General features: G+C 43.2%; 2 protein-coding genes across 2 annotated transcripts in view; one reads left to right on the forward strand and one right to left on the reverse strand.

Moving 5' to 3' along the window:
- ARPC1B (actin related protein 2/3 complex subunit 1B) overlaps window positions 1–25,804 on the reverse strand; it is a 102,459-nt gene that overhangs the window by 24,985 nt on the left and 51,670 nt on the right. The window contains exons 2-3 of the mRNA XM_085629132.1: window positions 10,470–10,535; window positions 7,279–7,383 (exon numbers count right to left, since the gene is read on the reverse strand). Coding sequence (XP_085485258.1) covers window positions 7,279–7,383; window positions 10,470–10,533 — 169 coding nt within the window. The 5' untranslated portion in view covers window positions 10,534–10,535. The remainder of the gene's footprint in view (window positions 1–7,278; window positions 7,384–10,469; window positions 10,536–25,804) is intronic.
- LOC146796507 (zinc finger MYM-type protein 1-like) lies at window positions 21,142–24,587 on the forward strand. Its single transcript, XM_085629125.1, has 2 exons — window positions 21,142–22,255; window positions 24,376–24,587. The coding sequence occupies exon 1, from the start codon at window positions 21,149–21,151 to the stop codon at window positions 22,214–22,216; it is 1,068 nt and encodes a 355-aa protein (XP_085485251.1). The 5' UTR covers window positions 21,142–21,148; the 3' UTR covers window positions 22,217–22,255; window positions 24,376–24,587.

The following is a 25,804-nucleotide window of genomic DNA, read 5'->3' on the forward strand; positions in this document are numbered from 1 at the left end:
TTCACTTTACAATCATCAAATTATATCCAATATGGGAACCCCACAAAGCAATTGAGTACACTCAGAAGCAAACGGTTACCAAGTTTGCACCTGTTGATGGATGAACTCTGATGTCCCAAAACAGGACGTTGTAGTTTCCAGCTATGGAGTCTGAACAAGCGGAATAAGCACTTCCATGTTGTAGGAGGGCGAACACAAGAACAGGATTGAAGCTCACAGAAGCTTTACCCAGCATCATCATCTGATATTCTGCTGTGCGCCTGCTTTGCCTGCATGAACAACTGATAGTGTTTTTTTATTTTTAAAATTTTTATCCTCATTCGCCATCAACCTCGCATCACTTCACGCTCAAGCTGTCAATACCTTTGCTCAGTAAACTGAGAAAAGTAGGCAATTGGAAGTGGAAACCTTGGAAAAGACCCGCCTACAGGTATCATGACAAACTTGGGTGCTGATAGTGTTGTATATTGTTCTCTGCTAGCGCCATTTCTAATATATTACTTTTCTAGCTATTTGCCTGTATCATCATCATTTTGTAAATCACCATATTTCTGCTTCTGCAGCCTCATAAAGTCATAATCCAATGTTTCACTGTATTTCTGTGTTCACTGAATCATAATCATTAGAGATTTCCACACACTTCTCATCTCCTGGATCAATATCTAGTATTTCACTGTATATCACTTTTCCTGTGCCGTGGAAAGATATTTTATTATACTTCTGCTCGGCTTACATCATTGTCAGATATTTCAGTCCATTTCTTCTTTGTCCACAGCATCGTTAAATCATTCACTCTATTTCTGCTTTGTCCACACCATGATCCAATATTTCATTATATGAGTACTTAGCCAGCAAGCACATCTGAATTTTGTTCAAGTGTTGCTCCATTGGTAATATTTTCCACATTTCACCCTTCTTGACTTTCACCATCTGCTATTTCCCACTGGTTCTCTTGCCTTCAAATCTATTACTAAATCACAATATTAGTCCATTATCCGCATTTTCTTTTATGCAGCACCACACATTTTCATTGCACTCATTTAACTATGTGTTTCCTTTGTTGCAAACGCTGGCTGATATTTACTTTTTTTACTGCTTTGCTTTCTTAGCCATCTGATATTTCTCATTTACATTTTTTACCACCTGTTATTTCCTTGTATGTCTCCTTTGCCTGCATCAACAACTGAAATTTTGCTACATTTCTGCTTCTCCTGCTTTACCATCTGATACTGTATTATGTATATACGTTGCCCACATCACCATATACTATTTTTACTTGTCAGCACATTACTTCCACACTACTGACTCGAAAATACCACGTTATGTCAGTGTGCAGACAACCAAACCTTTGAGCTGAATGTTGGCAAAGTTTCTCAAAAATAATTTTCAGTCAAAAAAGGAATATAGTTAAATATCTGGCAATGATTCAGGCAGAGTAGAAATATGAAAAAACGTATGCTGATTGGTGTGATCAAAGTGGAAATATCGGAAAATATTACATAAAAATACAGGCAAAAACGAAATCTATTGAAATATAAAATAGCAATGCAGGCCAAGGTGAAATAGCTGATGGAGCAGACAACGCAGAAATACATAGAAATAATATATGGTGATGTGGGCAAAGTATATATACATAAGGGCATATTTACAAGCTCCTATCACCACGTCACTAAAAGTGACGTTGTGGTGGCGATAGGGGCTTCGCCTTATTTACAAGGCAGTGTTATGCCTTAACGCTGCTTTGTAAACAAGGCACCCTTTCACTCTGTACTTAGGGTGAAAAGGGTGGGCAATGGGTGTTGCGGTGGGCGTTCCACTGCAACACCAATTGATTTTGACGCTGCCCGCTATTTACATAGGAGGCAGTGCCACAATTAAGACCAGGGAAAACCTGGTCTGAAACAGGCGAAACGAGGAGCAATGCTCTATTTCTCCTCGTTTTTGCTGTTTCCATGTGTGCTGCGTTGTGCAGCACACATAGAAACAGCAAATTGCTATTGATTTTTTATGTGCAGGAAGGTGACCCTTCCTGCACATAAACAATCTTCCCCTCATCGCAGACACCCTTACACTATGGTGCAAGGGTACCTGCGTTGGCGCTCGGCTGCTAAGTTTAGTGCCAGCACAGGGGGAAATGCGTTTCTGAAGTGGCGGAGCGTGGCGTTAAGCCAGGAAGGTTAACGCCGTACTCCGTTACGGCTCTAGTAAATATGGCCCAAAATGCGTTACTTTCGTGTTATTTCCAGCGCTGAACAAGTTTAGTGCCGGAAAGTAAATCGGAAAAAAAGATTTTGTGACGGTTTGCGTCATTTTTGTGACGCAAACACGGCGTAAAATTGTAGTAAATCTCCCCCTTAGTCTGGTATTACCGGGTGTGGGTCACACAATAAAACGACTGGCAGCACAAACAGGGTCTGTAGGCACTGTGATAGGTGTTCCTTAAGACCTCCCCCAACACCCCAAGGGGAACCTGCAGAGCTTCCCCAGCAGCACAGGAGCCAGCCTTGCTTCCGATGCCCGGCCCTCCCTTTGTCCCCATTCCACAACCTTCATTGCCAGCTGCTCAGAAAAGGTGGGAAACGGGATCACATAGGGTCCCATTATTGGGGTGCGGCTCCCGAATAACAAGTTCCAAGTACCGTGGGACACTAACATTGTGGACAAAATATCAAGCGACGAAGAATAGAAATGTATAGAGAGTATTTATTGTGCAGGTTACATGTTAAGATGTTCAGCCCCACTAGGAGCAAGCAGCCAGCATGTTGCTCAGCCCTTCCCCACCTGTAGCCTCTCACTCCCAACATTCCACATTACATCACTCAGAGAGAATCTCACTGGCAGAGCATGAACCACAGTGAAACCAGGATACTACAATATTCTATACCACATACCACATGTATGTACTTTAATGATATATATATATATATCATCAAGGTACATAGATGCAGAATCAAGAGTAGTGAATCTTTACTTCCCTCAGAGTATGGGGGGAGGGGGGAGGGGCAGCCTGACTCAGTAATCTGTCCCAGGATCCCCCAGCTGAAGCTCAAAGCATCTGGTAATGAAGCCCAGAACGTGTAATAAGAAGACCTGGCATCTGTGAATGACGAAACGTGAAGATCACACCTGAAGCAGGAACTGCGCATGGATTAACAGCACGCACATAAAAATGCGTTTCTGTCAGCGGCACACCAGTCTTCCAACCACAAAGGTCATATTTGCAGCTCCTCGCGCTTTGTTAAGGGTGCTTTTTGGCGCCCTCTGCTGCTGTTGCCATGTGGTGGTTGCCTTTCCTCGCTTTGTGGACATGCAAGGCCCGAGGGCCGTCACTTCACGCCGCAGGCTGTCAGAAAGAAAACATTCCACGTCTGGACAGAGGCCCATGCGTGAGTAAACCACAGAAATGAGTCAGATCCGCATCTGGAGAGGAAACTGCACAAGGCTGAGTAAGCAACAGCTTCTTAAGTTATGGAGACAGGAAGTCAGTAGCACTGCGTTCCATCCGGTCTGTGTGTGTGTTCACGACGCGCAACCCCACCAGTGGCAATTGTGGTGCCCCCTAGCAAACTCGAAACAAATAGATTTGTTATGTTATGATGTATTTATGTGTGTTATTTTATGACATATTTATATTGCATTCTCCAACTAGAATGGCGTTGCTGGGTTACCTTCCAACGGGGAGCATATTACCGTTAGGTTTACGAGCTGTAATGTTACTGGTGTATTTGTGGTTCTGTTTTTGTTTAAATAGCTGTAGTCATTGATAGGATAAAAATCACACAAACCCATGCATGTTTTATTTTTGACGGTTACATTGAACTTTATTTTTTTCAGTTACTGTTTCACGTGGTTGACAACTTTAATTCGAGTAGGTCTCTGTCCGAATTGGTTTCAAACGTATATTTATGGTTACACTTTACATTGATATTCTTATCACTGTAAATGTATCGGTTTTATTTGGGGATAAGGAATTTCGCATTTTTTTTCAACCTTGTGTATCTTTTATTAGTAAGTGGAAAATCTAAGCTTCCAGCCCTAGCCTTACACCCTCCCAACCTGTGTGTTTATTTTTTTAAATTAACGTTTTTCTGACATTAGCCTGTATATTCTGGAATTTTTTTAGCAGCCCCACCCCACCCCACCCATTCGACTATAGGATGATGGTAATACCGCCATGGGTCATTCTTTAAATAAAATTTTTTAGATCTTAGAATTTCTCAATTCGAGGATTTAAATACAAAATCTTAGTTTGTAGGCTCTGACCTTATGTTTCCATTAATAACAGCTCCTCTCTCAGTTCCACAGGACAGATGCAGAAGAAGAAAGCGTCACATGTATTGTGCTAATGAGAGTCACTCCTTCCTTCTCCATCCTCCAAGCACCTTCTTTAGACCAGACCTTGTGATTGCTCACAATGTCAGCGTTGCCAAGGTCTTTGTTCAGTCACATACACCACCTCCGAGACAGAACCCCACCAGCCAAAGTGTCAGCCATGATAGTTCTATTGAACGCTCCCTCATAGGCGGCCTGTGACTTGTACTCTGCGTTCTTCAGCGGGCTCTGCTCCTGGTCTTGTATTCGTGATGCTCATTTATGTCTCAGGTTGGTCATGTTAGACCAAGTGCATCATTGTTGGGCTTAAAAAGTGTGGTGTGTCCTCATATGGATACCGTAGTCAATAGAAGGACATTATACACTTGGGGGCCGATTACAAGTCTGGCAGTCCTCGAACTGCCAGACTTGTGGTGGGGCAGCAGTGGCGGTCTTATGACCCCAACATTACAACCCTACTGGAGGGCACACCATGTGCCCCCCTGCGTGCATACTCAGAAGTCCCAGAACGGCATGGGGCTGTTTTTGTCGTTCCCATTACAGTGCCTATTTTATAGGCACCACCGTGGGAACCCCAAAAGAATTGCCTGCCAGTGACTAAAAAAGTCATAATGCGGCGGGTGGCTCTCACGTGGGTGTGGTGGTGTGATGGCAGGGCAGTCCCGCTGCCGCACTGTCAAATCGCCCCTTAGTATAGACCTTCAGAATCCCAAACCCTTTATTGTAATCAACATCTCAAAAGAGCAGCTTCTTACCTGTGGGTTTGTTACTCCCACTGCCTGCACCACTAGGTCGGTAGGGTGTATGGGGTACCTGTGAAGGCCTGACCCTAGGTCTAACCCTGGTACAAACACGATATGTGTATCAACTACTTCTTTCTCATCATCCACCGTCTGCTCTGTTGCTCTGAAGGTTATTTTCTTCTTTTAGATATCAGGACATATTGTGGGCTTTTAAAGGATAGATTATCATTTTTATTACTTTAAAAAAAAAAAAAGTCTATCGATTCATGACTCCACTTCATGCCTCTTTCCTCCACAACCTTCCACTTCCTGAGTCTTTAGCTAATTTTTGTATGCTCCGTCATAGCCCTGCTTTCTCCCTTCGTCACAGTTTTCCTATCTATCTCTTCCTGCTTCTTTCTTCCTTCTCTGCCTTTCTCTTTTTTGCTCTAGATCAAAGTCGGATAATGAAACATACGTCCCAGTGCCAAAAATGGATGCTAGTGCAAACCACTTGCAACCTGTGACGAAATACGTGTGAACTGCTCAACGACTGACCAGATTTTATAACTAGGTTTAGTATGTCCCCATAGGAATAAAGACCGGTTATCTTACTTTCTACCGGCATTAAAAATGCATATTTACCTACTTTGTCCTTTGTTAGAGAAGAAATTACTACTACTCTTATATTTACACTTTTTATTAACCTGTGAGAATAGCATTGATGTGTTTTGCAGTATTGGCCTTGCCTGTTTAATGCCTTGTAACTCTGCCTCACATGCAGCTACCTTTGTCCAAATGTGTAGTGCTGCTGTTTTGACCCATACCTATGCACCTTGTTTCACCTATTATGCCTATAGTACATCTTTTTACTCTTACATAATGCCATTTGTCTAGCCTTGCAAACTGCCTGTTATTCCCTGATTAACTCTGCTGCTTCTGTTATGTGTACACCTGGTACCACTGTAAACCTGTACCCTGATTGTACAGCATTCTGAAATCAATTTGGGTGGGGTTTGCACTATGCAAGACAATACATGCATACATACATACATAAATACATAGTTATATAAATACATTTCTTCAAATACATGCATCTGGCCATGAGGATATAAACACACTGGAGACAGTCCAGAGATGGGCGACCACAATATGTTTGTTTACAATACAAGCCCTGCTCGGACAAGCTTAAGCATGTGATTGTGTACAATGGAGCAAAGGTTGGTTGAGTATACAAAAGAGAAGAGACACAAAAATGCCTAAAGGGGAAAAAAACCTTTCAGTAGGAGACTACTGGACGAACTGGGGTTTGTGTTGTGGGACTGATTGGGTGTCTATGTTAAAACATTACAAAATATTTGTTTTCCCGGAAACTGCTGTGAGCACACAGAAGAATCTACCAAAAATAATGATGGACTCAAACACAGCAGTAACAATGAAGCCAACAGTATAGAGTACAGTAAAATAAAGCTTGAGACCATCGACTATCTGTGTCGAGAGTAAGAAGAGATGGGCAGACTGGGGGCTTATTTAGAGTTTGGTGGCCAGTCTGTCAGGGCAGTGGAGGGATTTACTCAGTTTCTCCTGCAGAAGGCCGACTGCCATATTTAGAGATCGCCACCTAAAGGAACGTCCCCCTGAATAGAGTGTACAGTCTGAGGTACTTTGACCGATGGCCCAATGTCAGTCTGTCAAAGGTTTCAGCTGGTGGAGCCAGCAAAGGATCTGTCTGCAGAAACATGGAGAATAACCTGGCTCTAAATAGAGCCAGTGGACCACGATTATGGCAGACAGGGTACTCTGCCACAAGAGTGGCAGAGTACCCTGTCTGCCAAACTGAATAAGCCCCTAGATGAGCTTGCCATAACGTTTTTTCTGCTGTTAAATTCTAAACTTTTATGTTTTTGTCCTTACTTATTTCACACAAAAATGTGATAAACTAGAATATAAAACACTTCTAAAAATTGAAAAAAGCAGTTATCCATTTATGGAACAAAATCTCTCCCTGATGAAGCAATTGCAAATTAGTGGCCTACTGCTCCAACCCATGATGTGTGTCTTGTGTAACCTACCAACTTCAGGGCCTCTCATTTATCACTGTGATGCATTAACATGATAGGTCCTAGCCTTCAAGACTATAATGGAGTGTGGCAGCTTCTCTAAGCCTTCTTATTCTGAACCCAAAATGAGTCGCCGCAGAAGGGTTTTCTCAAAGTCTTCTTACCTGTAACCTCTCCGTTATGCTCCTTCAGTTCATGAACCTTGGTCCACTTGATGCCATCCTTCTTGTAGATGTGGACATCATGGCTGTTCGGGCAGAAGGCAATTTCTGCAGAAAAATAATCATGCATGTTGAATTTCTAAACTTTGACTAAATCAAAGGTTATGAAGCGAGTCGTGTGGCTTTACCTCAATTGCACAGTATTGGCGTGTGAGTTTCACCTTTAATGCAACCCGTCTCACACAGTGCTATCATGAAGACACTGAATCCCTCTGTGGCAATCCTTCCAGCAGAACAGAAGTATGTCATTCAAAGATTGAAGGTCTAGTAATACAACCTATTGCCTCCTACAACTGTGTAAACATTTAAAGCCGCTGTTGTGGGTCTTCCAGCAGCACACTTGACAGGGCAGTACATCATTAAATAAAGATCTCTGCAGTTACACTCCAAGAATACGCCAGTTTATACAAACATCAGAACTTACTGAAGTGAGTCCCTCTGGCAATACAATTGATTTCTGTTCATCAACAGTGTCCAACAATTATCAATGTAGTTTCTTATTCAAAGTAGAAAAAACCTAATCACATCAAATGTATGTTTACTACGCATTGCATACAGGGGCAAATTTCAGTTTTCTCTCCTGATAATTAATGCCTGTCCACCATATTGATCTACTTCACAGTTTCTTAATCCTTTACACAAATCATCAGGGACTTGTTGTACCACGTGTTCGAACCCTTTAATGGCCCTATAGTGGCTTCATTCTCAGGCCTATGCACGTTTCGGTGTAATCTGGCAGATGCCATACACCTTACTCAGGGCACAGAAAGACCATTACTCAATTCAAGACCAAACAAGGATGACTAGGAAACCTAAAAAACACAATGACCGATAATAAACAACAGTAAAAACAAAAGCCTCCCTCTGCCACTTGCGCACTAGCCAACTCCAAAGTATTAGACCCAAGAAGAATATAGTTAATCATGCATACTATGAATCAACACCGATATACATAGCATGCGTAAAGTCCCCTTAAACAACCACCACAAAAAAATATTCTAAAATGTAGCCTACTTGGCAAACTAAACTCCATACCTCATGCCATTGAAAACGACTGAAAATACCTTTGCCATTAAAAGGGCTAATACTAAATCCCACTCCTCTTTTTAATGATCACTGACAAGAAAATAACATAACCAAGGGTTCATATAGTAATCCAGACACCAGATAAGTTGTTAACATGAAAGGTTGAGTTACCTATTGATGTTGTCCATATATCTCAAAGTTTTGCCCAAAAAGACAATCTGGTAGGCCACAAAATCTTAATCGGGTATAGCTCACCATAAAATGATGTTTCATATACGGGGTATATTTTTCCTTCTGGAAACATTTTTTTAAAAACATGTCACCCGAGCGTCCGAACTGCATAAGCAATTGCACAAAGTCCATTCCAACGAGAACTAAAGGTACATGTATGGGTCCAAGTTATACATATATTAAGGAAGCCACCACCCTAAAAAATAGACCTCTCCCCCTTACAAATGCCTCTAACTCACTAACCTTGAAGATGTTCAATAGCGGGATGCCTATTAACTTTCAGACGTTGGCAACTGCCTGAACAGCCAAACACAGTTTGGAGAATTGGACCACTGTGCCGGACTTAATCACACTTACTTTGTAAACTACGCCGATACTCCTAATTGGATTCGAGCTAGTGTACCTTGACTAAGTATACCCTGGATGGCTGCTGGTCTTTATGAAATGTCTGATTTTATTCAGACTTTGATGCCTTTTTGTTTTGGGACAGGCCCTGAGGAAGCCCGTGACAGGGCGAAACGCGCTGGCTGTGCTTATATGTACAGCGAAGAAGTACAAGAATAAAAGGATACAAAAGACAAAAGGATGGGCCTGAGTTGCTTTGCTTACTGACTGACCGTCTCTGTGTACAATCATTTTATGTTGCCTCTGTAATATAAATAAATGTGAGCTATAATGATAGTTGTGTGCTGAAGGAAATGGGCAGCACCCACTGTAGGACAAACTGACACTACTGAACTAATTTAGCAGTTTTTCATTGAAACACATTCTCTGCTAAAACCAAAAGTACAAATGTCCGTGAGGGAGCAAGAAGGGGTGAGAAATATCATAATACACTGGGAGGGATTGTGGGATGAAAACGTTTGGGACCTGTGGGGGGACATGGTGCTCAGGTGCAGACCTAATCAGTGTTAAATAGGATGTCACCAACCCACTGACTGCAGCCTAGCATGAGCAGGATACCATTAGAGCTGAGGATTAGAAATAGATAGCTAGGTCTCACCAAGCTGGACATTCAGCCCCTTTGAAAGCTTCAGGGACCAGAAGAGGGGCTTGTGGTTTAAATATCTACATCAACTAAGACTCTCCCTGTGGAGAAGTGTTTGAAATGTACCATGGTGCTGCTCATTACTATTCAAATAGCAATTTACTTCTCTCTTGCTTCAATCTGCAGCACTCTATTGGCCTTTTGGCCCTGCCATTGAAAAATGTAATAAACTAAGCAAAACACTTCCAAAAAAATCCTCAACTGGGATGGTCATGTACCGGTTGCCTACAGGAGAAAGAGTAACACTTTGAAAAACCTTCTGAACCATTCTGAACTCCTATCCTTCTGACCTTTATTCCTATTCTTTGCACCCTTATCATTCTGAACAGTATTCTGACCCATTCAGCACCCCTAACTTTCTGAACTTTATCTCTATCCCTCAGGCATCCATACTATTCTGAACTTTATTCCCACTTATATGGCACCCTTATCATTCTGAACTTTAGTCCCGCCCTTCTGGCACCCCCTTCATTCTGAACTTAAGACCCATCTATCTAGTACCCCTCTCGTTCATAACTTTAATCCCACCCATCTTGCACACTTTTCATTCCGACCCATCCTGCTCCCCTATTATTCTAAACTTTTTTCTGACACCTCTAGCACCCCTTTCATTCGGAACTTTTACTGACCCATCTGGCGTCCATATCATTCTGAAGTTCATTCCCAACCATCTGGCACTCCAATGATTCTAAACTTTGTTCTCACCCTTCCGGTACCCCTATCACTCTGAACTTTTTCCTATCCCTCCGGCAACTTTATCATTCTGATCTTTATCTACCCCTCTTTACTTAGTTTCCTATTTTAATGTCTTATCTGCTTGCAGACTCACGTGTTCTGTCCTTGTTCCAGGCATGGCAGCTGATAGGCTCCAGAAGAAAGCTGTAGAAGCTCATGGCTGTAAAAGAAAACAGGGAAGAGATAAGAAAATAATCAGACAGGCAACCTCTGTTTCCACCATGATAACACCTTCAATAGGACATTGGGAGAAAATACACAATACGGTGGCAAAATGAGTTTCAAATCCATCTCATTGAATAACTACTCACAAAAATATACATTAGCACACAAGGGGTTGTTTACATAGCTGGCGCCAGGTTATGTATGTACAATGACGATTAAAAGATTGGATGGCCAAAAATTGTATATGAGCCAGAGACATGACCTCTTAGGAACTATCTATTGTTAACTGATAGACTCACCTGGAGATTTCTGCAAACCCTAAATTACATATATATATATTTTAATGTATTCTCTTTTACAAAATAAAGATTTTTGCAGCATAAGACCTTTAATCAACACCTGTGTCAAAAAGAAGCAGCAATATTATCAAGAAGGTTTAACAGAGCAAATCAATAAATCTGCTTACGCTTAGATATTTCTACTTTTTACACTGATAACAAGCAGATTTTTTCATCCTCATTTTTTAATGCGATTTCATAGGAATCTGACACAAACAAACGTTTGCATCCCTCTAACAAGCGAGAAAGTAGTTTACTAAATCCTTTCATTCCAATTAAGATTTGAGATTTAATTTTCTATTTTGCTTAGAATGGTTTGTACACATCGACATGATGCAAGCACTGGCCCTCAATCGTCATCATTGTGCGACCAATTCTGGTTTTGTGAATGCAAGGATAGAGAAAAGAATGATAAGCAAACCACGTGATGTGAAAATCTGGCAAGCCTTTTCGTGTGAAAGTGGTAACACTAGCTTGGTGTACAATTTCTCTTTTTCTAAATCATAATAATGGCTTGAAGAATTTACTAGTGCTGTCAGATACCCTTGTTTGCATTCATCAGGACAAAATAACCCTGAAAATAACAAATGTCCCCTGAAAGCTACTTCTCAATTCACAACAGGTTTTGTCATCCCTGGTGACTACCAACTCTTTCACCTCGACCCCCTTTCAGAACTGTGCATAGCGAGCCTAGGCTTCATATCACAGACGATGTCTGTAGTCTGTGGCTCAGTGGTTGCATTCCAAATATTTATTTCCTGGTCCCACCTCCAATGCTTGACTCCTTGTGTAATCTTGAACAAACTGGGTTATCGTCTGGTTTATCTGCTTCTCGATTTGAACCTGCATTTGGTAGGATGGCATTACATTCATATTATTATCAGTAGCAGAAGGAGCAATATTTATAGCAAGGGTATTAACCCCTTCGATGCTGCGCAGATTCCGCCGCTGTGCTGGCGGAATCTTGCGCGGGCGGGGTCATGACGGAATGGTTCCGTCATGAGCACAGCTCAACCGTGGGTCATGACGGAACCATTCCGTCATGAGCACCGAAGGGGTTAATAGCGCTATAGTTACGATAGTCGTATAAAGTTTTTACCATGACATTGATATATTTTCCAAATGAGCAGAGGCCAGCTCATACAAAGGGAAAATAATTAACCATGCATTGGCGTTTTCGCTTGTTTGCTCCAATTCGAATTGCAATTAATTGTTTTCTGTGTCTTATGGTACACACTGGCTGCGAGGATGTTAATTCTAAATGTGCTGTTCATGGTAATCACTTGATTATTAAAGAAAACTAATGTCCATGAATAAGGATTCCGAGTTTTGTGTCTTGGTGTTTTTATAGGCCTCGTTTTTGACAGCTTTACTTTTAAATTGTCGAGGTCTATTATTTTCAATACAATATACATAGTGTGGGCTATGGGTCAGCCCCTTGCTCATTATTTGATGGCTTTCATGTCTATCTCAGATCCATATTTGATGGCTTTCATGTCTACGGCTTTCATGTCTATCTCAGATCCATGCTCCATATTTGACGGCTTTCATGTCTATCTCAGATTCATTCTCCATATTTGACGGCCTTCATCTCTATCCCAGATCCATGCCCCATATTTGACGGCCTTCATCTCTATCCCAGATCCATGCCCCATATTTGATGGCTTTCCTCCCTATTCTTGTGTTGGTCCCGATTCTGGAGAATTTTTTAAGGTCTCGCCTGGCGTTAGCAGCGCGCATGCGCTGCTCTCGCCATGTGAGGGCCTTTTGGAATCAATATTGTTTCGGAAATGACTTTAAGCCCCACCCTTGTTCTCAATTGGCACGCGTCATCGTTTATGTTAAACGCTGGCGCGTGATTGAAAACCGGACTTTGGGGTTACCGCCTTGTCCACTTTTAGGACGGCCCATCTGGACAGGCCGACGCCATCTTAGTTTGCCGTGACGTATTGTTCATGAGCTTACATCGTGCTCGCACACACAGAGGTTGAGAGATTACCATCACACCGGGTGGAGTCTGAGGCTCGGCTTGTTTTTTTACTGTCAGCGCTGGGCTCATCAGTGTTTGTGTTTTTTTAATTTGTCTTCATGTTCTTAAAGACCTGGCGCAGTGCATTTCAAGGCTATTATTATGTTTACTTTAGGCGCTGTGTTAATTAAAGAAAAAAAACATCAGTCGTTTTATTTGTCGCAATTCATCTGTTCCAAAGATTACATTCCGAGTTTCTCCCAGGCTGGCCGCGTTCAGGAAGCCAGCTATTCTCTGAGGGGGATGCTTTTCTTTATAGCGCCTCGTAGCTCCCACTCCCGTTGAAGTAGGTAGCAGGCACAGAGGCCATCACACAATCCAAGTCCTTCAGGGGTCTACCCTGCGGATCATAAGCGCCTGTCTGTGAACAGCGACTTCAAGGCGCTGGATTTAAACCGCTAGCACTCAGACACGCAGACCGAAAATGACGGGGGCCATGGGGGTTATGAGGCTGAAGGGTTCACAATGGAAGACTCCCATCCGCAGGGGGGACGGAATATCCAATCAATTGCATGCTTCTGAGCAGGGCTGCTTGCGCTGCTGAGGCTTTACGCCCGAACACAACAATCCATAGCAATTTATGGCCAGGTGCCACCACCATACATCTGCACCGTTCAGAAGGCGTGTATTGTGCAAGCACACTTCCAAATTCCACATATGTGGAGGGAGGCAGTACTTTAAATGGGCAGGTACTGAGTACTTGCGCTTCTTTAATTTGAAAGGGAGAGAACTGCACTTCTCAGTACGGCCGCAATACATTTAATTGGAGAGTGCCGACACTTCCTAGGAGCAAACAGGTACTCGGGATAGTGAGTACCTGCACTTCTATACTTCCATTTAAATCCCTGGCGGGAGACACTGTGTAGTGGGAGAAGGGGGTCGTGATAGTGTCCCAGGGCTCTCCACGCTCCCTTGCAGCCACAGTAAGCCCATGCAATAACACCACCGTAGCCATGACAATTACAGGCGTGCAGGTACAATTGGTTTTGATCGGACAAAACTCGTGCAACAGAAATTGTTCTTTGCATGTGGCAAGCGTGATATTGAGGTAAAACCAAATTAACAGTTCTCTAGACCGCTACCACAACACTTAGAGAAATGCCATTATTAGATCAGTTTGTGCATAACAGTCCATTTTAATATTTCTGTTGAGTAGTATTTCGTGTCCGATGGAAGTCGTGTTCGAGCTTGCATGCTTTCCCTTTGAACCGTACTGTGCTTTTAGTGGTGTTTTTCCCCCTATTTTAAATTAGTATAAGAAACAGATTTTTACTCAGTTCGTTGTTCTTATCCAGGTCAGTGTATTATTTAATTTTAAAAAAACATCAAACCGCTTACGTTTTTTTCAATAAGACATCCTGCAGTCATATAGACTCAATTGGCTCCGCCGTGTTTCCGATGTTAGTGAGTTCGAGTCATTAACATAGTGTGCAAGTTATTTAATCCAACGAAGATGCTATCTTTGCGCCTTGAAGGAAATGGTTATTATTGTTACTGGAAACAAAAATGTACATGCACTTCATCAGTATGAAGTTTCTCACAGTTCAGATGGACTGTGAGATGCATGTCAATTTGTGCTTTTCAGTAACAATACATATTTTCCTCACAGCGGGATACACCGTCCTGCTGTTGCTCTGAACGGAGTAGACGACGATGGCCTTCCCCAGCCCGCCAGTCCCTCGGAGACATAGGTGTGAACCGACTGCTGCTACCCAGACCTCCCAGCTTGTAAATGTACCCTCCACATTCAGAGCTGATTCAAGACCTCGGCTTTACTGGCCTTTCAGAGGCGGTGCGTGAAATGTGAGTGACCCTGCCCCAGGCCCGCCAGCGTCTCAAAGGCTGCTCTGTCAGACGGTCGCAGCCCCCGAAGCCTGCAGTCGAATTGCCCCCTCGGCCTGACCTGTGGCGTGCGTTGTACTTGTTCATGCTTGTGTTGATTTCCACCAAGATTGCTTCTACTCACCAACAAAAGACTGAAAGGCCCCTGTGTGTGTGTGTGTGTGTGGGGGGGGGGGGGGGGGGGCGGGATTGTTGTTCTGTCCACCTCCCTCACAGCTGATGGTAAATCTCCGACTTGGAGATGTCCATTTCCTCTTCAGCAGTGTTATTTTCATTAAGAACAGTTGGTGTGCGGGCCTATTTTATTATGTAGTGCTTCAAGGAAACCAGTGTACAGTGTTATTAGCACGTGGGTGATGGAAAAGGGGAGCCACGAATCGAAGCCAGTGAACACAGTCTGGAGAAAATGGTATATTAGAAGTGTGCTAAGGGTTAATAACATCAGGTGAATGGTTCACATTTGTATCATTTGTATGTGCTATATCTTGTGCTTTTAATTTTTTTTGTTTGATTAGCCGAGCAGCGCTTAGCGCTGCGTTATATTTAGCTGTTGCTGCAGCTCTGCTTTGCACTTTCTGAAATATTGCCTTTTACACTGTGTTATACTTTGCTCTATTTGTTAAGTCATTTGGATGTGCATGTTCTCGTTTTCAGACGAAGGCCAGGTTATTGATGTAGTGCCTAAGGGCCAGATGTAGGAAGCCAAATAGCGACCGCAAACGCCGAAATTTGCAGAATTTCAGCCTTTGCGATCGCAATTTGACTTTGAGCTATGTAGGTAAGATTAAGCCTATTCGCAAAATAAGGAATCACAAAAATTGCGATTCCTTATTTTGCAATTGCATTTAAGGAATCGCAAATTGCGATTCCTTAAATGCAGTGTAAGTAGCACAAAAGAAAGTGCATTTTGGCCTTAAGGAATCGCTAATTACCACCAACTTCAAGTTGGTGGTAATTAGCGATTTACTTTAAAAAAGCACTTTTTCGCTTTTTTAAAAGTGCCACGTGGCACACATTCATGCCCTTAGGGCATGTATGTGCGCCACATGTGCACACATGCACATTTCAGGGGTGCAACAGGGTGTCCTTTTGGAACCCTTGCACCCTTGAAATTGCGGCCGGAATTTGCGAGTGCCTCTTGGTTACTCTCAAATTGCGTCCGCAAATCCTATTAATTCCTATGGGCCTCCTGGCCCATAGGAATGAATGGGACGGTATTCCTTGACTGTGAATCTCAATTTGCGATTCGCAATTAAGGAATATTAAAGAATCACAAATATTTTTGCGATTCCCTCCTACATTCAATTTAGCGAGTCCTTAATAGCGATTCGGTAAACATCGCTATTAAGGACTGGCTAAATTGAATTTACCTACATCTGACCCTAAATTCTTTCATCAGATGAAGGGGGAGGAGGCTTAAGCACAGGGGAGGAAGAGGTCAAATAGAAAACACACGCCCTGCGAGGTTTCTCGGGTAGAACAAGCAATGCTCTGCAGTCACACAGCTGCTCCTTCTGCCTTTTTATTTGCAAACTTTCAAGAACCTTGATTTCTTAAGTGTTACAGGAGCGTGGCAGTGAAGCGAATTCTGCCTTTCTGGATTTTCCTCAGATTGTGTAGTCTAGCTTTTTAATGCAACATAGCTTCAAGACATTGCCAAAGCCAATAGCTCTGGCTAAACACTTATAAAGTCCCAAAGGCGAGACCTATTGGCTATGCCAATGCTTGTCTTGGGCATTGTTTCTGACTGGATGAGTTGCATCCCTGCATCTAACGCAACGATCCTAAATGTAAAGCGCTCTGATACCCTCTTGGGTCAAGTTCGCGCTATATAAAACTTTATAAATAAATGTATTGTTATTTTATTTTTTTCTATTCTGTTTTTCTGTGGGGCCCGCATCTGCACACTGATACCAGGCTGCTTGCTTCTCTGTGTGCGCCAAATGCACATTGTATTTCTTAATTTACCATTTCAAAAAGGCCGTCTGCCATCTTGGAACAGTTTGGAAGCGTAAATAAATAATAAAGCATAACAAACATATTCCAAAATGAGTGCCATGTGTGAGCGTGCGTCTGCACGCATCACCGACCATCCTGGAATGATTTCTCTTAAACTCACAGAGATGATTGCCGAGGAACACATGGCTAGTGTGTATCCCTGCTCCCCACGATCCCCTGCTGAATAAAAGATCTCTGTAAACTGCAGCCGCGGTGCGTCCATTGGGGCGTAGGGGCGTAGCCCCACCAGCCCTGCTGCTTGGACCCGCGGCTGCCCTACGGTTAAATAATTAAAATAAATGATGTTTAAAACTTTTACTACTTACTTACTTACTTGCGAGTGCAGCACCAAAATTATTCCGGCAGCACCCGACTTTATCGGGAGTGTTCAGGGGGGGGGGGGGGCGGGCTGGCTGGTGATTGAATGATTGACAGGTCTTTGCCCCGCATGTATGCTTCGGGCAGCAACTTGCCCGAGCATGCGCACCCAGGCCGGCCCCATTAGCTAGCTAGTAGGGGGGGGGGGGTGCAGGACCTGCTGGCGGCAGCGCTGGCAGCAAAAGGGCGACAGGGCGAGCAGTCACTGTGCCCTCCAAGCCAATCCTGGCGCTGCATGCAGCGCCAGGATTGGCCGGTCACCGCGCAGCACAGCAGGGGCAATCCATATTGGATGCCGAGCGTGGGTGGTTCAGCCGCCCTGCACAATGGCCAATCACTGTCTCTGACTTAATGTAGTCATGCAGTGATTGGCCATTTTGCGGCGCGCGGCGCTGCAGCAGTGTCGTAAGGCTTAAGCGTGCGTCACTCGGATCCAGTAACGGTTCACTTCACTCGCGTGACACTGACGTTGCCTGAGCCTCGTGGTCGTGGACTCACTGCGTGGGAATTATCGAGGACTTCAGCTTATATAAAGGTAGGTCAGCGTGTATTAAGTTGTTACAGTGCAGTGCATGAGTTTTATGGAGGAGTACCGTCCAAAAGCATATTATAAAGTAGGTAATGCTGCCTCAGCTAGCAGGCATAACAGTACAGAACAGGTAAAATAGGTCAGAGGTTAGCAAGTGAGACAGGATTTATCTGTGTGGAGGGAATAGGACCTGGAAGGCTCGTATTCTGAGTAGAAATACAACCTCACAGGAAATAAGTAGATAGTGTGAAGCCACCGTTTGCATGGGACAGCCGCCCGCGGGACTTAAGAGTAATAAAAAAGACTCGATTACAAATTAACAGGAAACCAGTAAAGTTCCTGTCCCAGTCCCCATCAATGCAGCTCGAGCTCGGGAGTGCCAGAGAGAATGTGTGCGGGCTGAGGGCACGGGACGGAAAGCAGGGGCTCCTGTTGAACCTGTTCAGCTAAGCATTCTCGTGTAAGCAGTGAATGGGTGTCACTTAACTTCCCACTCTCAGGGGTGGTAGGTGCTGCCAGGTTCAGTCCATTTGAAAGGGCTCGGGTTGCGCCTCATTTGCATAGCGTTTTTTGACACTGGAAAGCAAGGGCAAGAGAGGCGGGAAAGTGGGGAATTCAGTTCCCGTATTTCCAGAGAGACTCGCCAGGCTCTCTAGAACAACTGGGGAAGCCAACACAGGTATGTGTGTGTGTGTATAAGGCCCCCTCCTTCGTGCTGTTCAATGGATTAACCTATGCTTGCGGCTGGCTCAATAGTATCGACAGAGGGTACATTTACATCAGCGTTGACTCTTTCTACTACATCCAGAAAGGCTTTGTGTTTGAGTATCTGTGATTGCATATGACAGCTACAATAACACCGAAAGGGCTGAGACCATCTTGTAACGGTAAATGAAAAAAACATGACGGCTGAATCATGCGTACTGTAATTTAAAATGTTACAAGCTGCTGCGTTTATGAGTTCTCGTCTTCACTGGAAAAGAAATCAATTCCACGGTCATAGGTACTGAATGATCACAAAGAAACTATGGCCCCTTGCTGGAAGAGAACACTCCTTTAAAGGACAGTGCGTTGGCATCTTCGAGCATTTGCGTTAGTATATAACTCCAAACAATTATCTGCCAACATGGTGGGCTCACCTAATGGGGTGGTCGACAAAAAACAAGCAGCGCATCTCGAAGTGGGTGGGACACCTTCAGAAAACCATTAACGTTCCCCTGAAATGCCCCGGGTGCCAGACATGTTTTTTGGTCACAGATGATAGTTTGTTAAGTGTGTTCAGGACGTTGCTGCCCACTGCCAGTATGTTCTACATAAATTATCTCATACCGTTGTAATTAATGTCGTCACTTTTTATGTGTTTTGAAAACCTGAAAGCGGTGAGTAAATAAGCACTTTGTACTTGTAGTCCTTGCTTACGACAAGCAAGTCTGGCAGTAAACGAGGCGCAGTTACTGTCAGCCTTGGTTCTCGTAAGCAACGACGAAAAGTAGAAAAGTGCGTGTTTACAACCACTTGCAAGTTTTTACAACACATACATAAAATACATGCCCGATCCGATGTCTCGGGTCTACTTCGCTATATAAAACAAATAGAAACATCAGTTGTTGACCTATATATGTAGGAGCGTTGGCAGTTTGCCAGACTAGTATGTTTGTGGTCCCACCGTCCCAGTAGTGAACTAGCAGCAGGCGGCAGCGCAGAAGCTTAATGTGCCTGCTGCAAAGAACATATATACCTGATGCAGATCACAAAATGCATATGATGTAAATAGGTCAGTGAGGCACTGCTTTTGTCAGAGAGATCCTTTTGGTACTTGCAGTTTCTAAGTTAAAATCCTAACATACAACGGACTCTCAGAGAGCTAATAACTGTCATCTAAGAGCTGGGTGCAAACTGCAAGGAAAAATTGGAGCGTTATGTTTTTTCCCCACAGTCTTTGTTTCATTACCCTACTGTTTCAAAAATAAATTGTTATCTTTTCATTTTCAGCAACTGACAACCTGAAACATTACCGCATTTTGGGGCAATTTTCCAGCAAACAACAAGAGGACCCCAACCTCCTTTGCTGCTCTCTCACCCGACCCCGGCTACAACCCAGCAAACACCAGTGTTAAAGGTAAGGCAACTGATGCTATATATTTTTTTACATCGTAGTTGGAGCTATGCATGTCATGTGGTCACTCTCAAGGCCCTCAAGCAGTGTCTTTCAGTGCCTCCAGCAACCACTATGGCACAGAGAGGCAGGAGGCAGTACGGCTCTATTTTTAGCAGTCATTTGAGATGTTTTAGGATATTGCACAAGATATATGTATAATGTATTTATACTGAAATTTGATATTATTGCACTGCACCTTATACGTTGTACTTTGATTATTGACAGGTTTCTTTAATATATATATATATATATATATATTGGTAAGGCCAGCAACACCCGACACCCCATCATGAATACAGTACAAGAGCTGATTACAAAGTCATTCCAGTCACGGCCACTTGAACAAAAACTGAAGTTAAAACAATTGGGACCTCATCAGCCTGAAATAAACCTACAGCAAACTACCCAGGACAGAGGAAAAATGTCAAAACGTACATTCTCAAATGCCTGGTACACAAAAGCTGATTGGCTTACAGGCTGCCCTATACGCAATTCTCTGTTCTGCTTCCCCTGCTTGCTGTTTGGCGGTGACTTTTCTTGGACACGGCAAGGAATGGTCGACCTGAAGCACATCGCTGAAAAAATAAAGAAGCATGCGCTCACAAGAAATCATCTGGAAAACCTGACAAGACTGGGAATGTTGGGGGAAGACGCACCAATTGAGCAGCAGATAAATGATGCGTATCGCAAATCCATTCAAAAACACAATGAAGCTGTGGATAAGAACAGACAAAATCTATCCAAGATCATTGATTGCATTCGTTTCTGTGGTGCTTTCGAACTGGCATTGCGAGGCCATGATGAATCGGAAACTTCCTCAAAACCTGGGATCTTCCGAGGCCTAGTGGATTTAATGTCAACCATAGACCAGGATTTGGAAAGACATTTAGCACATGCTACAGTCTTTAAGGGCACCTCTAATACAATACAAAATGAACTCCTTGACTGTATGCTCGAAATTATAAGAAGCCATATTGTGCAAGAGTTGCGAAACACAGACTTTGTGGCTATTCAGGCTGATGACACCACTGATGTGTCCACTCAAACACAGTCCGTGTTAGTGTTTCGGTACCTTGACAGTGACAGAAACATTGTGGAAAGATTTTATGGCTTCACGCATTTAAGTGACTCTAGTGCAGCAACCATCACTGAAGCAATACTGTGTCAACTGGACTTAATTTTCCCGGACCTGCCTCAAAAACAAAAACTTATCGCACAAAGCTATGACGGTGCATCCGTAATGAGTGGGAGCCTTAGTGGAGTTCAGAAGAGAATTCGAGATGTGTACCCTAATGCTCATTTTGTGAACTGTTACGCCCACCAACTCAATCTTATTATGCAACAGGCGGTATCAAAGATCAGAGAGACACGAGTCTTCTTTCAGGATATCGGAGGCATAGCAGCATTCTTCACACGTTCCCCCAAAAGAACAGAAGCCCTTCATGAGATTGTGGACAAAAGCGTACCAAGGGGATCCTCAACTCGTTGGAACTTTCACATTCGTACAGTCAACTTAATCTTTGAACAGAGGGAGGGCCTTGAGAAATGTTTTGTCGCCATAGCATCCAGAGCAGACTTTGATCACACAAGTCAGAATGAAGCCCATGGCTTTATTAGAACACTACAAGACAAAGAGTTTCAGTTCTTACTGTTTTTATTTCATGACATAATGATTCCTGTTGATGTGTTATACGATCAGTTGCAAAGAAAAGACCTAGATACTGTCTCTGTGAAAGCCAATACATCTGCATTTGTACAACAGATTATGAAAGTGAGAGATGGGGTTGAAGATTTAGAGAGCAAACTGCCGCAGCATTCTGTTTTTGCAAACCGCAGACAAAACATCACCTCTCTGGTTCGAATTGGAAAGGAGATATGTGACATTGTAATTGTGCAGGCGAAAGAACGCTTTTCGTTCACAAAACATTTGGTGAGTGCGACTTTATTGCAAGGTAAAGAGTTTGCACAATATGATGAATCCTTCCCTGAGCGTGCTCTGAATCAGGCTGTGGAAGCGTATCCTATGCTCAAAAAAGAGCAGCTGAGAACTGAGTTAACTGTACTCTACGGAATGCCTGTGTACCGGAAGGCCACAAGCGCCTTGACTTTGCTGAGTTTAATTCATAAACTGCATATGGAAAACTCACTTACAGAGACAGTGACTTTACTAAAAATTGTGATTACGACTCCAATGACAACAGTAGAAGCTGAACGATGTTTTTCAGCCTTAAAGCGCATAAAGACATTCCTCAGGAACACCATGCTAGAGGAAAGACTAAATGCTTTGGCGATGCTATCTGTAGAGAGCAAGCTAGTCCAAAAGATACCGGACTTCAACATGAAAGTAATTGACAAGTTTGCTACACTGAAAGAGAGACGTGCGGATTTCATCTACAAAAAGTGAATGCTGCTACTTGTTTGAATACAAAAAATTCTGATTGAGGTAAGAAATGCATTGTTATCTCTGTTTTTAAAAGTTTTGTAGTGTTTGTTCTATTTGGAGACTACACAGATTTTCTCACCTTTGTTCACTGGCCGGACCTGTCTCCCGCAGGGTGAACGATTCGTTGCTTGTGTTGCCTATCAAACCTTTCCCCTTGGCAAATTGCGAAAACCTTTATACCAGTGGTTCCCAAACTGTTTACTCCTGAGGACCCCAATTGAGTCACCACTGGAAGCCGGGGACCCCCAAGCAATTTGTATGACTTAAATTTCAAACATTAAAACAGTAATTCGAAAACAATAAACACACGTGTGCACACAAAACGGATACTCGAATTACTAAGGATTTTAGTATTTTATATTGAAAGAATTTGCAAAAAACAGGAGGGTTAGCGCTGCATCTCCATGACTAACTTTTAAATGGTTGGTTTTATTTCGCAGTATGAGACTCCTGCCAGGGCCAGACTGGAAACCCAAAGCAGCCCTGGCAAATGTTTTCAGACCAGTGCCCATACAGTGCACACCTAGTGCAGTGAGTGCGCCTGACCACTACAAAGGGGGCTTTGGGAGGCTCTCCCCCCAAGACAATTTAGGAAACAATGGTGCAGTCTACAACAAATTTATCATTATATATTGAATTGTATCAGCTTTTAAAGAGTAGTAAATGATGACCTTACTATGCACCAGGATATGACAATCTTTGTTGGGGTTCTTCAATGATTCCCATATTATCCTCCTCCAACAGTGCCTCTCATCTCTCCATAGCCCCTCTGTCACATGTATATAATTTGTTTTATAACATCTCTCATACCATTGAAGGATGTCAGAGCACCTTAAATCACACACATATAGGGGCTGATTTACAAGCCCCTTGCGCCACAGGTGCGTCACAAAAAGTGATGCACCAGTGACGCATTTTAGTGCCCCATATTTCCAAGGCAGGAAAAGCAACCCTGCGTGACTTTTACTGGTCTTGTAAATATGGCCCAATTGCACACAGCACTTTACGTGAAAGGGACGTTCCATGAGTGTTGCTGTGGGTGTTCCCACGCATAACCCATGGAACCAGACACATTTCCAGATTTACGAGGAATCGTAAATCTGGAAATGTGTCTGAATGCTACGCCACCCCAGGGGAGGCGTAGGGAGGGGCAACTTGGAGAAATTTATTAATTTCTCCTCTTTCTATGCATGTTGCATTCTGCAGCACGCATAGAAACAGGATATTACCTCTGGTGATTGTTTATGTACAGGAAGGTGTCCCTTCCTGCACATAAACAATCAGTAAAACAATGACGTTTTGCAAGTTCTATGTGTGCTAATGCAGCACACTTAGAAGTTGAAAAACGCCATTTCTGATTGTTTACATGCAGGAAGGGTTACTTCCTGCACATAAACAATCTCCCCACGACACAGGCATCCTTGCACCATGGTGCAAATGTGCCTGTGCAGGCGTATGGCAGCAGTTTGTGCGCCAGCACAGGGGGAAGCACAGAGATGCAACATATTGTTGTAAATATGTCGCATCCCTGTGCTTCGAAAGTGACTCAGTGCGGCGCAGCCAAATGGCTTGCGACACACACAGTCAATTTTCTTGCAAATCTGCCCCATGGAGACAATGATTCATACGTGTAAATCAGTGTATAGAAAATGTTACATAAGGCAAATGCGACTACAGGGTGTAGGATTCACATGTTATTCATACTGGTAGGCATTTTTAAAGAGTGCTTGGTCTGGAGAAGCACAAACTCAGGATTCAGAACATAACAGTGGTTAGCATTGACTTTAACAATAAAAATGTATTTCCACCCAAATAAACCTTTTTAGCAGGATTAGGATAATGAAAGACTTGAAACAAACATATGTTTCTAACTTGTATCATGCAGCTTGCAAGCAGCTCTTTGACAGTTTATAGGTCACTGTGCTAGATTACTATTGTCACTTATGAACTGCACAGTAACAAAAGAATCTGTGACTAAAGCAGTAACCCACTAACCTAGGCACATAAAAAATGTTTTTCAAAATGCATGGTACACGTTCTTTGCAGTAGGCATATTAACCCTCTGTGCTACATTAGATAAGTCAAAGCTGCCACTTGACACAACTCTCATCTCTCTCCAGCAGGTACATTAATCACCGACGTAATCTTGACACTTTTATTGTTGCTGGAAAACTGCTGATTCTACAAGGAACTTTTTTGTGCTTTTAAAATTACTGCCTGAGGACCCCCCTGGGAATGTGACCACAGTTTGGGAAACACTGCTTTATACCATTTATATTTGGGGTACTTGCGTGGACCTATGTGAAGTGTGTGTACAAAGTTCAGCTCAACCAGAATCACGGTAACAGCGCATTGCGCTGCCTCTTTTATATTCAGTATATTGTAAGACTGTTTTTCTTCCCCCGCCTTTCCTTGTTTTGTTTCCCTGTTTTCCCCTTGCTTGCCATTCGTTACTCTAGAGTCTAATATTCAGTATGTTGTAAGACTGTTTTTCTTCCCCCGCCTTTCCTTGTTTTGTTTCCCTGTTTTCCCCTTGCGTGCCATTCGTTACTCTAGAGTCTATTCTAATAGAGTCGGAAGGCCGTAGGGGAAGACTGTGGACTTTTCTTCAAGTTCCTGACGCTCCTGCGGAACGAGCCTGGCAACCATTACACTGCTGTGCAACTTCTTCTACTCTTAGAGCTGAGATTTCCATGAGTCTTATAGTCTGAATTCAGCACCTGAGCATAATAGGACAGAATGTATGAAGCTCTGTGGTAATACTGAATAAGCAGCTACCTATGTTATGCCATCTATTAATGTAATAACTGCACTTTCACAATTGCTTTATTAACCTTCCTGCTTTCTCAAATTTGCTTGAAAATGCACGATTTTTCTTCTTTTTTTCCAAAATTTTCTTGGGGGGGGGGTAATCCCCCCAAACCCCCCTTTTGGGGTTCAGGCTCGCTCGCTGCGCTCGCTCGCTACGGTGCTGTATGCTAATTCGTTTGCGCCCCACCACTTTCAAATCTCACCCACCGCCCCTGGTAAACTGCTGCTCTTTTCGTCTATTCTTGGCATTCGGATTTAAGGCTCCACAGGTTTAAAATGCGCCCAATAAAAGTAACAAAGAAAGCTGTACTGTGCTCTGTATGCAGTATGCACCTGGGAAGGACAAAGGCCTACTGGCATTGCCCTGAGGACTCTGACTTCTAGGAGCAGTCACATTTATGGCTTCTTGTGAATGCGCTTCCTAAAATTGTATTCCTCCTTGCCTGCCTATGGCCATGTCTGGTGTGATGGTATACTATTCCTCCTATTGCACCTAAAGGACCATCATAAACTTTACAGAACTTCTCACAGCGGTTTTTCAAGTGCTAAGCACTGCAATAAGCGGTGTTACTATCACGAGGTTTAATGGTACTCAGTCTACCAGCCTCAAAAGGATAAGAGGTTGAGTAGAACTTCACGAGACTCGAACTTTTGAGCTGCAGATCACACCAATTGTCAACAGTAAACACCCCACTTGCTGGGCCATCCTGCCAGCTAACAAATGATTTAAAACCAACC

This window comes from Triturus cristatus, chromosome 10, assembly GCF_964204655.1.
Source record: "Triturus cristatus chromosome 10, aTriCri1.1, whole genome shotgun sequence".
In the NCBI taxonomy this organism is placed as follows: domain Eukaryota; kingdom Metazoa; phylum Chordata; class Amphibia; order Caudata; family Salamandridae; genus Triturus; species Triturus cristatus.

Bases quoted from the DNA above. Each gene is read 5' to 3' on its own strand.
- LOC146796507 (XM_085629125.1), top strand. From the start codon at position 21,149: ATGCAACAGGCGGTATCAAAGATCAGAGAGACACGAGTCTTCTTTCAG.